The sequence below is a fragment of the Alosa pseudoharengus genome, unplaced genomic scaffold, assembly GCF_046254945.1.
Source record: "Alosa pseudoharengus isolate Yale_2024_CS ecotype anadromous, Long Island Sound unplaced genomic scaffold, YU_APseudo_1.1 YU_APseudo_1.1_scf_10, whole genome shotgun sequence".
Taxonomy (NCBI): Eukaryota; Metazoa; Chordata; class Actinopteri; order Clupeiformes; family Clupeidae; genus Alosa; species Alosa pseudoharengus.
Window position 1 is genome coordinate 41126084 of NW_027468565.1, and position 14750 is coordinate 41140833.

The 14750-nt window shown below is 45.1% G+C and overlaps 1 protein-coding gene across 2 annotated transcripts in view; it reads left to right on the plus strand.

The window, feature by feature from the left end:
* Positions 1-683: 683 nt before the first annotated feature.
* plxnb2b (plexin b2b) overlaps positions 684-14750 on the plus strand; it is a 106279-nt gene continuing 92212 nt past the window's right edge. The window contains exon 1 of one of the 2 annotated variants that reach the window (XM_076272225.1): positions 684-1033. In XM_076272225.1, the coding sequence (XP_076128340.1) occupies positions 943-1033 (91 nt within the window). In that variant the 5' untranslated portion in view covers positions 684-942. The remainder of the gene's footprint in view (positions 1034-14750) is intronic. The other variant, XM_076272233.1, reaches the window with a different exon arrangement.

A 14750-nucleotide genomic window follows, 5' to 3' on the forward strand; every position in this document is an offset into this window, starting at 1 on the left:
GGTGTGGGAGAAGATACCAATTTTTAACTATTGAACTATTTTTTATTGGGTTTATGTAGGGTTTTCATTCCCCCTCTTGAAATATCAACACATAGTTGAATTAGATTTTTTATCTTCTGCCAAGGCCTTCAGATAGTTGCTCTTAAATTTCTGCAATTCAATTTCATCTTCTGCAATTCAATAAAGATTAGGCCACGAAATCCATTCACTAGCCTAGCACTTCACATAACCTACATCATGCCATATTTGTAAGATACTCCCATGGATAGCCACGTGAGTCAACCAAGTTAAGACAAGCAAAATGCATCTGTGGCAATGATGCAAAATAGATTTTGAGCACGAATGAAATGCCTATAATCTCTCTTTACACAGTAATCTGCATTGGATTAAAATAAACCACTTTAAGATCTGTTAGAAAATAAACGTTCAGGATGTGGAGGAAATAACCAATAGCATGGATACACGGGAGATAATCTCAAACAGTCTTTCAGTCAAGTCAAGTCGGAGAACGGAGAAACAAGTGGTCCTCTTTTCTTCCCTATCTTGCCCTAGACTGTGTCGATTTTATCTGACGGTCCCCTTTGAAACAGAAAAGGGGAGGAGAATAATGCTCCTCTACTCCGCTCTCAGTTGATTCTCCCTCGTCCTGCTGTCCCCTAGTTTCCTGGTTCCCTGTGGAGGAAGCGGACGAATGAGAACAGCTCACACAGGTGTGTCTCTCAGCCCGTTGCTGTTCAATACTCAACAACACACCTGGATTCGTCATGTGGTCTGCTACCTGGGCGTGGAGAAAGTCCCTGTTATTTACCGATGCCTTTTGTTAGGTAGCTTTCACATCGTGTCGGCTTTCAGCGGATTGTCATTCGGTCCTCCGCGGTTCAACGTAATGGTGCTGGTCTGTTAACATCCAGAGCTTTAGGAAGAGTAAGATGTGAACTTTTCATGCATCCTTCCGTGGGATCTATTTTTTGTTTTAAGGGGGAGGAATCGAGTTTCAGACTGCGTGCGTTTGTGCAACTACTGTTCAACCAAGGTGAGTGAGATCCATAAACGCGCTGTCTTTCACTACACCTTTCTGAATGAGTGTGCTTCATACCCGGCGCGTAACGTTAGGTAGCCTACTATTCAGATAACAAATCCACATTTACGAGAAGACCGTTGCATCGCAATTTTTCCATCCGATAGCTATTTTTGTACGTCCAGTGCTACTCTGCTGTTAGGAACATTCTTGTGGATGTGGGCATATTTTAATGTAAGCTAATTCTAAAGAACGTGATTACAATCTGTACTCTCCATACGGAATAAAGTTCGTTGCGGTGTCACATTGCTCAGCTAACTCGCCAGATTTCCAAGCGATCGTTCCTTGTAAAGGGGCGGAATCGTTTCATTGTATCGCGCTGTCATTGTAGCTAATTCACAGTCCATTGAATAACTTAAAAAAAAAAAACTGAAGACTGGTTTCCTGCATTCCTTGAACACAGGATTACGAGTGGTGTTTGCATGTGAACCCAACAAGTTGTGGGCAAAACCAGTCCATCCACATTTGTTTGGTCAAGGTGATGCCCTTTAGAGCTCTAATAGGTCATTATTTCATCATTGTTGTAAAGATGCAATGGCAGTTAGTAGATTGTCATTTAGTCCTAATTATTTTCAGCTAAGAGAAATACAGAACTTTTTGCCAGGTTTAGTTTACTAATTTTCATCCTCACTAATTTTCAACCACAGTATCCGGTAAGCTTATAACACAATTCAATATGTTGGGGAAAGATATAGTCAGCAACTGGTAGGCCTATATGATGTGTCAACTTCTGCTTCAACCCTCCACAGTGTTTTTAGTTTTATGTCTGTTTGCACTTTTGTGCTCCATCAGAGGAAGATGCACAAGAAAGGCCTTTTGTGTCCTGTGGTGGAGCAATTCCTCCTGTTTGTTTATCCTGATGCATAAAGGACATGTAGACAGTAGCCCATTCACATCCCTGCTGAATCTCTTGAGTAGCTTTGTCTGCCTGGATCTCTCACTCCCTGGCACAACCGTGAGTGCTCACTGTACTGCCTTGTTGTGAGTCTGAATCACAACCGTGAGTGCTCACTGTACTGCCTTGTTGTGAGTCTGAATCACAACCGTGAGTGCTCACTGTACTGCCTTGTTGTGAGTCTGAATCACAGCTGTGAGTGCTCACTGTACTGCCTTGTTGTGAGTCTGAATCGTCCCTTTTATTCCAGCCCCTGTCTGGCCCTCACTTATAGGCCTACTGTAGATGAGGAGTCCCGTCTCTTGCGGATTATCCTCATTAAATAACATTAAAGAAACGCTCTCATGGAGGAAATGGATTAGCTCCGTTCTCTCTCTCCTGCTCGGTGTGGGGGGTGAGCGAGCGATGGCAGGGTGTGCCTGAACCCAAAGGGGCCCGGGGCCTTTTCCAAAAAGAGCCGTCTGCTCCCAGGGTGTGAGCACGTGCAGGTTCTGTACCACACCCCATACAAACCTCCTCTACTCTCAGCTTACGTCTCACCCCTCTCTGGATACAGAGAGAGATCTGGCCATCTTATCTTTGCAGAGAAGCGTAATTAACAATTCGGTCTTGAGGATAATCCTTTCACTGTGGAATGTGAACTTCATCCATGGCTGCAGCAATAGTGATAATGTTATAAACATCACAGCATAGCTGACCAATGTAATCATGCACAGTTCAGCAATAGTGATAATGTTATAAACATCTCAGCATAGCTGACCAATGTAATCATGCACAGTTCAGCAATAGTGATAATGTTATAAACATCTCAGCATAGCTGACCAATGTAATCATGAACATCACAGTTCAGCAATAATGATAATGTTATAAACATCACTGCATAGCTGACCAATGTAATCATGAACATCACAGTTCAGCAATAGTGATAATGTTATAAACATCTCAGCATAGCTGACCAATGTAATCATGCACAGTTCAGCAATAGTGATAATGTTATAAACATCTCAGCATAGCTGACCAATGTAATCATGAACATCACAGTTCAGCAATAATGATAATGTTATAAACATCACTGCATAGCTGACCAATGTAATCATGAACATCACAGTTCAGCAATAGTGATAATGTTCTAAACATCACAGCATAGCTGACCAATGTAATCATTTGCAGCTCAAACACATGTAGCCTTCCACTGGCACAATATCATGTGCATGATTGCGTAACTGTTAGTTGTTGTTTTGCATATTTGTAGTGTGAGTTTTGACTGTAAGTAGCTTTTCCATGATGACGCAGGCATACCACTGGGTTTGGTTTTTTATTTTTGTCTGTAGTTGCATCATTTTGGAAGGAAAGAAGAGATGCACATTCACTAGTCAGAGTGGCTGAATACATTTGGAGATTGGAAGTGTCCATTGTAGAGTTGCTTTTTGGAACATTTGTTTTTCAGAGATGTCAACCCAGTGGCATCCTCCTCCTCCTCTTTAGTAATGACCCAGCCGGCGCATACCTGACTTGTCAGACAGTCTCAGACCTGATCCACCACCCTAATCAGGGGCAGTATGTGTGGAATTCTAATGCCCACCTTGCCCTCACCTTCTGCCTCTCTCAGGGCACAGGTCTCGCTAACCTTTCATTGATTGTCAAAGATACACTCTCTGCAATGTAGTGCTCTCTATTTTTATCCTGCCGAGGCCATACGCGCAGCTTTTTGTTAGAGAGGACCAAGGCATCCCAGCTGGGCCTTGAAGAGTTTGTCTTTTTCATGTGGGGTTTCGGTGGGGGGTGGGAATTATCCCATGGAGAGCCACTGGCGTCCCACTGAGGGGGTGTTTGACCTCGCACTGGCGTCCCACTGAGGGGGTGTTTGACCTCGCACTGGCGTCCCACTGAGGGGCTCCGTGGCTCACCAGCATGCCGCTTCCAGCCAACATCATTAAGCTTCAGGTTCAGGCTGAGCCCAGGCTCATGAATCTGATATTCATTTCAAAAAGGAGCCGGCATGGGAAAGGAGCCGGCATGGGAAAGGAGCCGGCATGGCCGGCATGGGAAAGGAGCCGGCATGGGAAAGTGGAATTAGTCATTGGGAGTGCTGGCAGCGGTCTTTAGCATCACATGCAGGTTTGGGTCACGTCCCCATCACTCTGCCAAACTGTATTTTTAATAAAACCCGCCCTGACACCTGAGTCCTCTCCCTCTGGTGTTCCAGAGGAGCTGTTCCAAATGCCTTTACCTGATTTGAGTGACCCCAGCAGTGGAAGATGAGATGACCCCTCCCTCTTCCCTGCCACCAGCTTCGTGTTCTTTATTTGTTCTAGAGCTTCTTTATTTGTTCTATGGTTTCAGAGGTGGTTGAAGCCAGTGGAGTAATGACAGGGGTGTGAGGTGAGATCTCCTCAATTCTCATGCTTCCTCCCCAGCAGCAGCTCTGGAGTGCTCATGGGGCCTTGATCGGGTCTCGGGTTCATCGTTGCGCTGGGTGCCTTGTTACAATATTTTCACTTGTTGTGAGGGTGCTGCATCCATCTTCACTAACTGTCCTGATACTTTGAGAATTGTAGCAGTTATGAAATTATTATTTTTTTGTTCGGGTGGGCGGGGATTCTTCTAACAATGCCACCAGGCCAAGTTGAAGGTCTTGTTAGTTGTAGCCTGCAATCACCAGTTGAAGGTCTTGTTAGTTGTAGCAAAAGGTCTTGTTAGTTTTAGCCTGCAATCACCAGTTGAAGGTCTTGTTAGTTGTAGCAAAAGGTCTTGTTAGTTTTAGCCTGCAATCACCAGTTGAAGGTCTTGTTAGTTGTAGCAGAAGGTCTTGTTAGTTGTAGCTGAAGGTCTTGTTAGTTGTAGCTGAAGGTCTTGTTAGTTGTAGCCTGCCATCACCAGTTGAAGGTCTTGTTAGTTGTAGCAGAAGGTCTTGTTAGTTGTAGCCTGCCATCACCAGTTGAAGGTCTTGTTAGTTGTAGCAGAAGGTCTTGTTAGTTGTAGCAGAAGGTCTTGTTAGTTGTAGCCTGCCATCACCAGTTGATGTCAGCCAGTGTATTCTGGGCCAAGTGTGGGTGGGACGTGTGGGAGTGTCCTTAGAATACCCCAGCTGGGTAAGGAGCGAAGCCAAGGCTTACATTCTAAAAAGCACAGCCTTGGGCAAAGATGGGGCTCAGGATTTTCTCAAAAGATATCATATGGCGCAAGAATGTTTGGCAAATTGTGAGGAACATCAAGCAGGTGTGTGTTGCACTGTTCCCACAGCATATCAGCCCCCTATTATTGCCAACCAATTGCATAAGGAGTAAGGAATTTGGTTTTGGAGGTGGAGATGAAAGTAAACATTAGTCCTCCTCAACATTAAGTACTGTGCGTAGAGTGTGTGTATCATTCCAAATGTCACATTTCAGTTCAATAAGGGCTGAAAACAGAGACAGTCTTGCATGTTACGATGAAAGCCAGAGCAAGACATTCTGATGTTCCGAAATAGAGCCTTCAGATTCGATGATGCATGATTAATTTATGGCTCTTCAGAAAAATGTCTGTCAAGCCTCTACAGATAATTGAAAAACAGTTGATGTTCATGCCACACCTGTCATGATTCTCCAGTCTTTTGTCTCTTCCCCCCCCCCCCTTCACTTTTGAGGTATTAACTCAGGCACTCGAAAGCGCAAATCGTTTTTACAAATGTGAAGCATTGTCAGGTCTAATCTTCAAAAGGAGCAATTTACTGGCGCTAAGATCATTTTTAATTATCGCCTCTACAGTGGAGCTAATGCGAAGTCCAGCTGGTTTGTGTTAATAGTGTGATAACTGCTGGATATGGCCTCTCCCCCTTTTTTGGTCATCTCTCTCTCTGTGGGCGATTAATTACGGAGTAGTGGGCATGGGCCGCAGCCAGGACTGGTGTGTGACAGATGCACACAGGGTCAGTAAGCCGGCAACAGCTGGAGATGAAGGTCGGAGCAACCTGAGGAAGAGAGGGGAGTGAGTGGGAGATGTTAGTGATCCAATGATGCATTTAAAGCACATGATCCTTAGAGGATGTTCATAGTTACATTATTGGTTAGTTTTATATTATTACTGTATGGGTTCCCTCAGTATCAAACTTGACGTTATGAATACCTTGCTGTAGTTATCTGATTTGGATAATGAGATGGTGAGATAAGGCCCATATTAGTGGCCAGAGCTACATACTGCTGAATGATGGTAACAGATCACTGCAGTTTTGTGTAAGCTTGTCGTTTGTGTGTGAATATGACATTTTTACGCAACTTGTATTTCTGAGGGGAAAAAATAGTGTTCACTGAAGGGCAGGGCCTCGACAAGGTTTGTTTAAGCAGACACACGCTTCCATTTTTTTGTAGCCTGACTTTGTATACTTGAGCTGTGAATCATCTAAATGTTCAGAGAGGAAAACATTGCATCGCTGTCGGCCGAAAAGTCCTCATAAAGCCACAATTGTTTTTAGTGGCAGTTTCAGCAGCTAAATTTACTGTGTAGTTTTTAAAGACTGTCCATAAAACGACAAGACCATGACTTACAACCAGGGAAGACAGACAAGTCAGTGAGTTGTGGGACTATTTGTTCCAAATTACAAGCTCTTTGTGAATAATTTGCATGAGATACAAATGAGATGGATGAGCGCTGTACGTTTTTACAGCGTCATTGGAATGCCATTTTATGACTCTGCATCTGGCTACTCCAACTGAAGGTCAGTGTTGGGCTTTTAACATCTTTGGCAGACTCCGAGCACCAGTGTATGCAGACATTGTGTAGTTTACAGTCTTGCTCAATTGCTGTCCGGTGATGACTGTCTCAGCTCTGGCATCAGGGCCTTGTGCTTTTTTGGTGATACATTGTGATGGCAGGGAAGCAAAAGCAGCAAGTTTCTGTGATCTGATGGAACATACCCCTTTCCCTCAGTCAGGCACTTTGATAGGGAGGCAAGGATCAGCCAAGGGGAGTCCAGGGGGAGCGATTCGGGGGAGGTGAGGTCAGGGAGGAGAACCAGCCGGTCTTTACCTAGTGCCAGGCCTTGACCCCGTGGATGAGACTCCGACCGGGAGACTCCCCGCAGACCGCTGTGCAGCAGTGGGAAAAAGCGCCGAGTGCCAGGAATCCCAACTATGCCCATTAAAGTGAGCTGCACCACCACAGAAAGAGAGTGAGTGAACGAGTGCACAAGCATGCGGACGGGGAACTGAGCTTCCGGGTTTAGTCAGCGACTCCTCCGTGTGCATCTGACCCTCTTTCTGTCTTTCTTCCTTTCTGCTGCTCCTGTTTTCTGTTAGCGTCGGATTTAGAAACTTTTCTCCTTTTCTTTTGTCGACTTTTTTTTGTAATTCTCTTGCCATACTCTGCCTTTCTCTCCCTCTCATTCTCTCTCTACATCCCCCTCTCTCCCCCTCTCTCCCTCCCTCTTTCTCTCCCTCTCATTCTCTCTCTACATCTCCCTCTCTCTCCCTCCCTCTTTCTCTCCCTCTCATTCCCTCTCCCTCCCTCTTTCTCCCTTTTTCTCTCCCTCTCCTTCTCTCCTTCTCTCCTTCTCTCCCTCTCTCGCCTGATAAGAAGCAAACACATATCCCCCTCCCTGCCCCCTAGGCACGAAGCTGTCTCCTGAAATGCCGATCCTTGTAGGTGTCATTATCACTGTGTGTCCAAGGTGTCTGCTGGTGCCCCTCAGCTGCACCAGCCTCTTCCTATTCAGGGGAGATGGAGATGACTGCCGCTATCCTGGTTTGACTCTGACGGACCTCAAATGTCCAGCACTAGTTTCACAGCAGCCCCTTAAACCCAAGGATAGCTTTAGCACTAGTTTCACATCCCTTAAACCCAAGGATAGCTTTAGCACTAGTTTCACAGCAGCCCCTTAAACACAAGGATAGCTTTAGCACTAGTTTCACATCCCTTAAACCCAAGGATAGCTTTAGCACTAGTTTCACATCCCTTAAACCCAAGGATAGCTTTAGCACTAGTTTCACATCCCTTAAACCCAAGGATAGCTTTAGCACTAGTTTCACAGCAGCCCCTTAAACCCAAGGATAGCTTTAGCACTAGTTTCACATCCCTTAAACCCAAGGATACCCAAGGATAGCTTTAGCACTGGTTTCACATCAGCTCCTTAAACCTAAGGATAGCTTTAGGACTAGTTTCACATCCCTTAAACCCATGGATAGCTTTAGCACTAGTTTCACAGCAGCCCCTTAAACCCAATGATAGCTTTAGCACTAGTTTCACATCCCTTAAACCAAAGGATGGCTTTAGGACTAGTTTCACATCCCTTAAACCCAAGGATAGCTTTAGCACTAGTTTCACATCCCTTAAACCAAAGGATGGCTTTAGGACTAGTTTCACATCCCTTAAACACAAGGATAGCTTTAGCACTAGTTTCACACCAGCCCCTTAAACACAAGGATAGCTTTAGCACTAGTTTCACATCCCTTAAACCCAAGGATAGCTTTAGCACTAGTTTCACATCCCTTAAACCCAAGGATAGGTTTCTCTTGTGTTTTTTTTCCTTCCTGTCAAGGTGTGTGTTGTACCCACAAGAGTATCGTAACTGATTTTTCATAACTCTTTTTTTCTTGTGTTGCTTCAACACTGACTGGCTAAATTATTCATCCCGCCGCTTCCCCAAGGCTTTACTCCGAGCTCCCAGGCTCACTGTATCAGTCATGGGGAACTTCCAGAATTCCGTTCCCTTAAACAGTGTTTATAGTAGTCCTGCCTTGTGTTTTGGGGTACTTAAACAGAACCAAATGGTATAGCCTTTTAACAGGGAAGAAAATGTTGTGGCCCAGGGGAATGACATCACAAGTCTGTGCCACAGGCCCCATAAACAACGAGGTGAGCGCGCACAGACTCGCCACCCACGCGCACATGAGTGGTGGCTTTTCCGTGCAGTGGAGCCTTTTGGCTGCTTTGTAGTTGCCGTTGCTTTTTTCCACGCTGGTTTGTCATTGATCTCATCGCTGCTCCCAGCTCTAATTACAGTGATTAGCTGGAGAAGGGCCGCGGTTGGGGTCAGGCAACCTTATTACAGCGCCCTCGCCTCTGAAAACAACCGGCGCATGCTTGCAGACACTACGCTGTTTACTGCAGACGGACTGCCAAATTGGATGCCCCCAAAGCCTGCCTGCCTTCCAAAGGATTTGCTTTCCCTTCTCTCTCCCTCTCTCTCTCCAGTTGGACAAGGGACTGGGCAGTCTGAGCTGTTGACAGATTGCAACAAAGTGGGGTGTTAAGGCATGCCTTGCTTATTTATGATCTGTGTACTGCTGCATTTCCTGAGCAGGCCGGGATGGTCCTTAAGTGAGCATGAGCACGAGCTGGACTGTGGTCCACCGGGGAGCCAGGGAGCTGTTTGTGGGCGGCCGTCTGTTTCAACCAGACATGTTTTCAGTTAGAACATTTAAAGAAGATTTAAAAAATGCTTATTTGGCTAACTCGGTAGTTACACTTCCCTTTTTAAAAAAGCATGACCGCTCCTATATGGATTTTATGTTTTGTCTCTTTATTTCATGCCTAATAAGGTATCAATATATTGTGGAAGATTTCAATATCTTGTGAACGGTAATAATCATGGAAACTTCCCTTTTCTCTATTTTGGTTCATGTGTTTTTCCATCTATTTCTTTGGTACATGTGAAAAAAGGAAATGGAGTGTTTCCTGCCTCCTGCTCTAATGTAAGTCTTATTCCACCACCAGAGCTCTAATGTAAGTAAGTATAAGTATACGGCTATATCTAAGTATATAAGTATAAGGCTATATGTAAATATATAAGGGTCATTCCGTGTGAAATCAGCACAATTTGGCAGGTGACCCTCTCCGAAAAAATCTGAAAAAAATCACAGGTGTTTTTAGACCAAATCCATGCATAGATCTTAAATAGTATATCTGGATAACTAATCGTTGCAAAACTACAGCCCTTTGAAACTTCAAGTCATTTTAAGCATTGTGGTGAACAATCCTTTTTGTTCAACTTCCAGCATTATTGGCTCTCTTGGTATTTCACACACATTAGTGAAACTATGTGAATAGAAGTACATTTTCCTGTTGAATTAAAAAATCCAATCGGATCAGACATATCTTGTGTACTTTCCCCTCTGCAAAGCTCTGAAAATGGCTATAAATTCATAATGTGAAAAGACATCATCACTTTTGAGGGCTTCTCATTCAGAAAGTATGTGACACAAATTCATCAGATTTTCATCAGAATTCATCAGAGCCAATAATGTGGGAAGTTGAACAAAAAGGATTGTTCACCACGATGCTTAAAATGACTTGAAACTTCAAAGGGCTGTAGTTTTGGAACCATTAGTGATACAGATATACTATTTAAGATTTATGCATAGGTTTGGTCTACAAACACCTGTGAGTTTTTTTCAGATTTTTTGGGAGAGGGTGACCTGCCAGCCACTGGGTGATTTGACACGGAATGACCCATAAGTATAAGTATACGGCTATATGTAAGTATATAAGTATAAGGCTATATATACTTACACTTAATGTAGGTCTTATTCCACCACCAGAGCTCTAATGTAAGTCTTATTCCACCACCAGAGCTCTAATGTAAGTGTTATTCCTCTGAGCGGGGAGAAAGCAAAGCTTGAGGTGTTGTTAAATACGTGATTTCAGCAGAACAGGGCAGGTTGACGCTTGAGTTAATGACATTCCCTGCTCTGAAGCGCCGCTCAAGAGCCTCCAGAGTTTGACTCGTGCACAGGTATTCCCCTGAGGGCTTTAAAACATGTGTGCTGTTGAGAGCTCAGAGCTGGTGAAGATCTCAACAGTGTGTCCACTTAACGCAGCTGGTAGGTCGGCGTTCCCTCATCAGACGGCACGGAGCTCACAAACCAGACTGGCACGGAGCTCGGAGGAGCTGCACAGCCTCGCTATACCGTCACAAACCTAACCAGAGGGTTGGGGTCAGTGCTCACTATACCTAACCAGAGGGTTGGGCTCAGTGCTCACTATACCTAACCAGAGGGTTGGGGTTAGTGCTCGGCTTTAGCGTCTGACTCTGGGCTGTGCTTGCTTGGCCAGAGCTGGTTTGCGAGTGACTGACCAGCACTGGCAGCTGTGGTGACAGCGGTTTCCTCTGGTGCACGAGTGTGTGGCGCGTCCGTGGCGGTGAGGAGATTTGTTTCCTAGGGTGGGTTAAGCTTTTGGAGAATGTTCTGGGATGTGAAACATGCCCTGTCAGCGTGTGCGCTCCTCATGTCGGCTCTAGTGCCACAGGGCCAGTGCCCGCTGTAACTATGCTCATTACAGGGGCCAGTGCACGCTGTAACTATGCTCATTACAGGGGCCAGTGCCCGCTGTAACTATGCTCATTACAGGGGCCAGTGCACGCTGTAACTATGCTCATTACAGGGGCCAGTGCACGCTGTAACTATGCTCATTACAGGGGCCAGTGCAGTGCTCGCTGTAACTATGCTCATTACAGGGGCCAGTGCAGTGCTGTAACTATGCTCATTACAGTGCAGTGCTGTAACTATGCTCATTACAGGGCCAGTGCTCGCTGCAACTATGCTCATTACGAGGGCCAGTGCAGTGCTCGCTGTAACTATGCTCATTACAGGGCCAGTGCTGTAACTATGCTCATTACAGTGCAGTGCTGTAACTATGCTCATTACGAGGGCCAGTGCAGTGCTCGCTGTAACTATGCTCATTACGAGGGCCAGTGCAGTGCACGCTGTAACTATGCTCATTACGAGGGCCAGTGCTCGCTGTAACTATGCTCATTATGAGGGCCAGTGCACGCTGTAACTATGCTCATTACGAGGGCCAGTGCAGTGCACGCTGTAACTATGCTCATTACGAGGGCCAGTGCTCGCTGTAACTATGCTCATTACGAGGGCCAGTGCACGCTGTAACTATGCTCATTACGAGGGCCAGTGCTCATTACTGGGGGGGGGGGAGAAAAATACAGCCGCCCTCCTAGACTCCCCATCAATCTGCTCCATGATTGCAGCTGTAAGTGCTGAGTCTAACTGTAAGTGCTGAGAGTCTAATGGCCTAACCGGACCCCCTGTCGGGGCTTGCTGGGTGCCTGTTTTCTCAGAGCAGGAGAGCAGGCTTTTTAATGCACACGGTTTCGATTTCTTCTCAGAGCTGGGGATGACGGACACCTATTTCTGAGCCAGGCCAGGGAGTGTGTTGAGTAGAGTGAACTGTGCATAGCCCCCAGTTCTCACCCGCCAGCCCAGCTGATTGATTCTGTGTTTGCTCTTGCTTGTCAGCGAGCAAGCTCCCTCTCCCACTGATAATCCTTACTTGGTGCAGGCACTGATCAGGGGCACCACCTCCACCACCACCTCCACCACCACCACCACCACTCCCATGTTCCTCCCTCTCTTGAGAGCTCCACCAGCCCAGGGTGGAGGGGGGTGGGGCAGCAGAGCTGGAGGAGGTGGGTGGTGTGGGTCCCATGAAGTCCTCATAACGCAATCTGTCGCTTGATCAATAATTCAATTCTATCCAGGAGTCTGTGTATCTGGAGCCAATCTCACCTGCCTCCCTTCGGCCTCCTCTTAATAAGGTGGGCGTGTTCTTCCTTGAGCCGAGACGAGCAACGCATGCTGTGTGTGCGTGTGCGCGTGTGTGCGTGCAACCTCAAAACAGAAAAAGTTGGGACGTTGTGTAAAATGCAAATAAAAACAGAATGTCATAATATACAAATCTCGTAAAACCATATTTAGCAGCAAAAAGGACATAGACAACATATCAAATGTTGAAAATGAAAATTTTGACTATTTCATGGAAGGGGTTAATTTTGAATTTGATGCCAGCAACATGTTTCAAAAAAAGTTGGGACAGGAGCATGTTTACCAAAGTGCTGCTTCACCTCTTCATTTAACAACATGCTGTAAATGTTTAGGAACTGAGGAGACCAGTTGCTAGTTTTGAGAATGAAATGTTCAACAGTATGGGGTATTCTTAGTCATGTTTTTCATTCCATTATGCACCTAATTTGACAAATCTGGACTGCAGACAGGCCATCTTAGCACCTGGACTCTTCCTCTATGGAGAAATACTATTTAAATATGTGCAAAATTAATTTTGGCATTGTTTTCCTGAAATCTTCAAGGTCGTCTCTGGAAAATACATTGCCCGGATGGCAGTATATGTTGCTCAAAACCTGTATACATCATTCAGAATTGATTATGCTTTGCCAAATGTGCAAGATGCCCATGCTGTAGGCACTAATGCTCCTCCACACCGTCATAGATGTTGGGTTTCGAACTGAGCACTAAAACAAGTTGGATAGGTTGGATACTTGGATATGCCCTCTTCTCTTTAGCCCAGATGAGTCCATGATTTCCAAAAAGAATGGCAAACTTTGATTGGTCTAACCATAGGACTTTTTTCCACGTTACCTCGGTCCATTCTAAACAAGCTCAGGCCCAGATAAGAGGGTGGTATTTTCTGTATCATGTCTCAATACAATTTTGGCTGCAGTTTTAGAATTGAGTATCAAACTGGGCACATAGACAATGGTTATCAGAGGTTTTCCTGAGCCCATACAATGGCAGGTCTGGAAACAGGTCTGGTGTTGATGCAATGCCATCTGAGGTCCAAAAGACCACGGCCATCCAATTTGTTTTTCAGCTATTTCCCTTATTTGCAAAGATTTCTCTGGATTCTCTGAATGTTTTAATAGCATTATGTCCTGTAGATGATTAACTCTCTAAATACAAAATAAAAATTGTTATTATATAAAATTACTTTGTTTCATCATTTGTGCACATAGGTTTACACAGAGTGATGAATACCCCTACATCTTTACTTCTAAGAGACCCTGCCTCTCTGGGATGCTCTTTTTCATATCCAATCATGTTGGCAGTAACCCTAATTAGCTGTGAAACATTCCTTCTTTTGTTTTCTTTATCATTACACAACTTTTCCAGCATGTTATCTCTGTCCCAACTTTTTTTGAAACATGTTGCTGGTATCAAATAGTTTCCATGAAATAGTCAAATTTGTCATTTTCAACATTTGATATATTGTCTGTGTCCTTTTTGCACCTAAATATGAGTTTAAGAGATTTGCAGATCATTACATTCTGTTTTTATTCACATTTTACATGTCCCAACTAAATATGAGTTCAAGAGATTTGCAGATCATTACATTCTGTTTTTATTCACATTTTACACAACGTCCCAACACATCCAACTTTTTCTGTTTTGGGGTTGTAAGCTCCAGGCCCTCTCTCGCTCTCTCTCTCTCTCTCTCTCTCTCTCTTTTTTTTCTTTCTCCCTCTCTCTCTCCACCTCTCTCTCTCTCTCTTTCTCTTTTTTTTCGTTCTCCCTCTCCCTCTCTCTCACCACCTCTTTCTCTCTCTTTCTCTCTTTTTTTACTTTCTCCCTCTCTCTCTCTCCACCTCTCTCTCTCTGTCTCTTTTTTTTCTTTCTCCCTCTCCCTCTCTCTCCACCTCTCTCTCTCTCTCTTTCTCTCTTTTTTTACTTTCTCCCTCTCTCTCTCTCTCTCTCTCTCTCTCCACCTCTCTCTCTCTCTCTCTTCTCTCAAAAGAGAAAAGAAGAGTCAGAGCCTCATTAGACTGTGGGGGCGTGGTTGAGGGGGAGTGGCTAAGTCTTGTGATTAGATCTCTGCGCGCTGCTGGAGCAGACCCTAGGGGGCGTGGCTAAGTCAGACCCTGGGGGGGGGGGGCTAAGTCAGACCCTAGGGGGCGTGGCTAAGTCAGACCCTGGTCGGCACGTCCCTCTCATCCCTGTCCAATGCTACACACACGGCAGCCAGCCACCTGTCTGAGCTCCGTCTGCTATCTGCCCA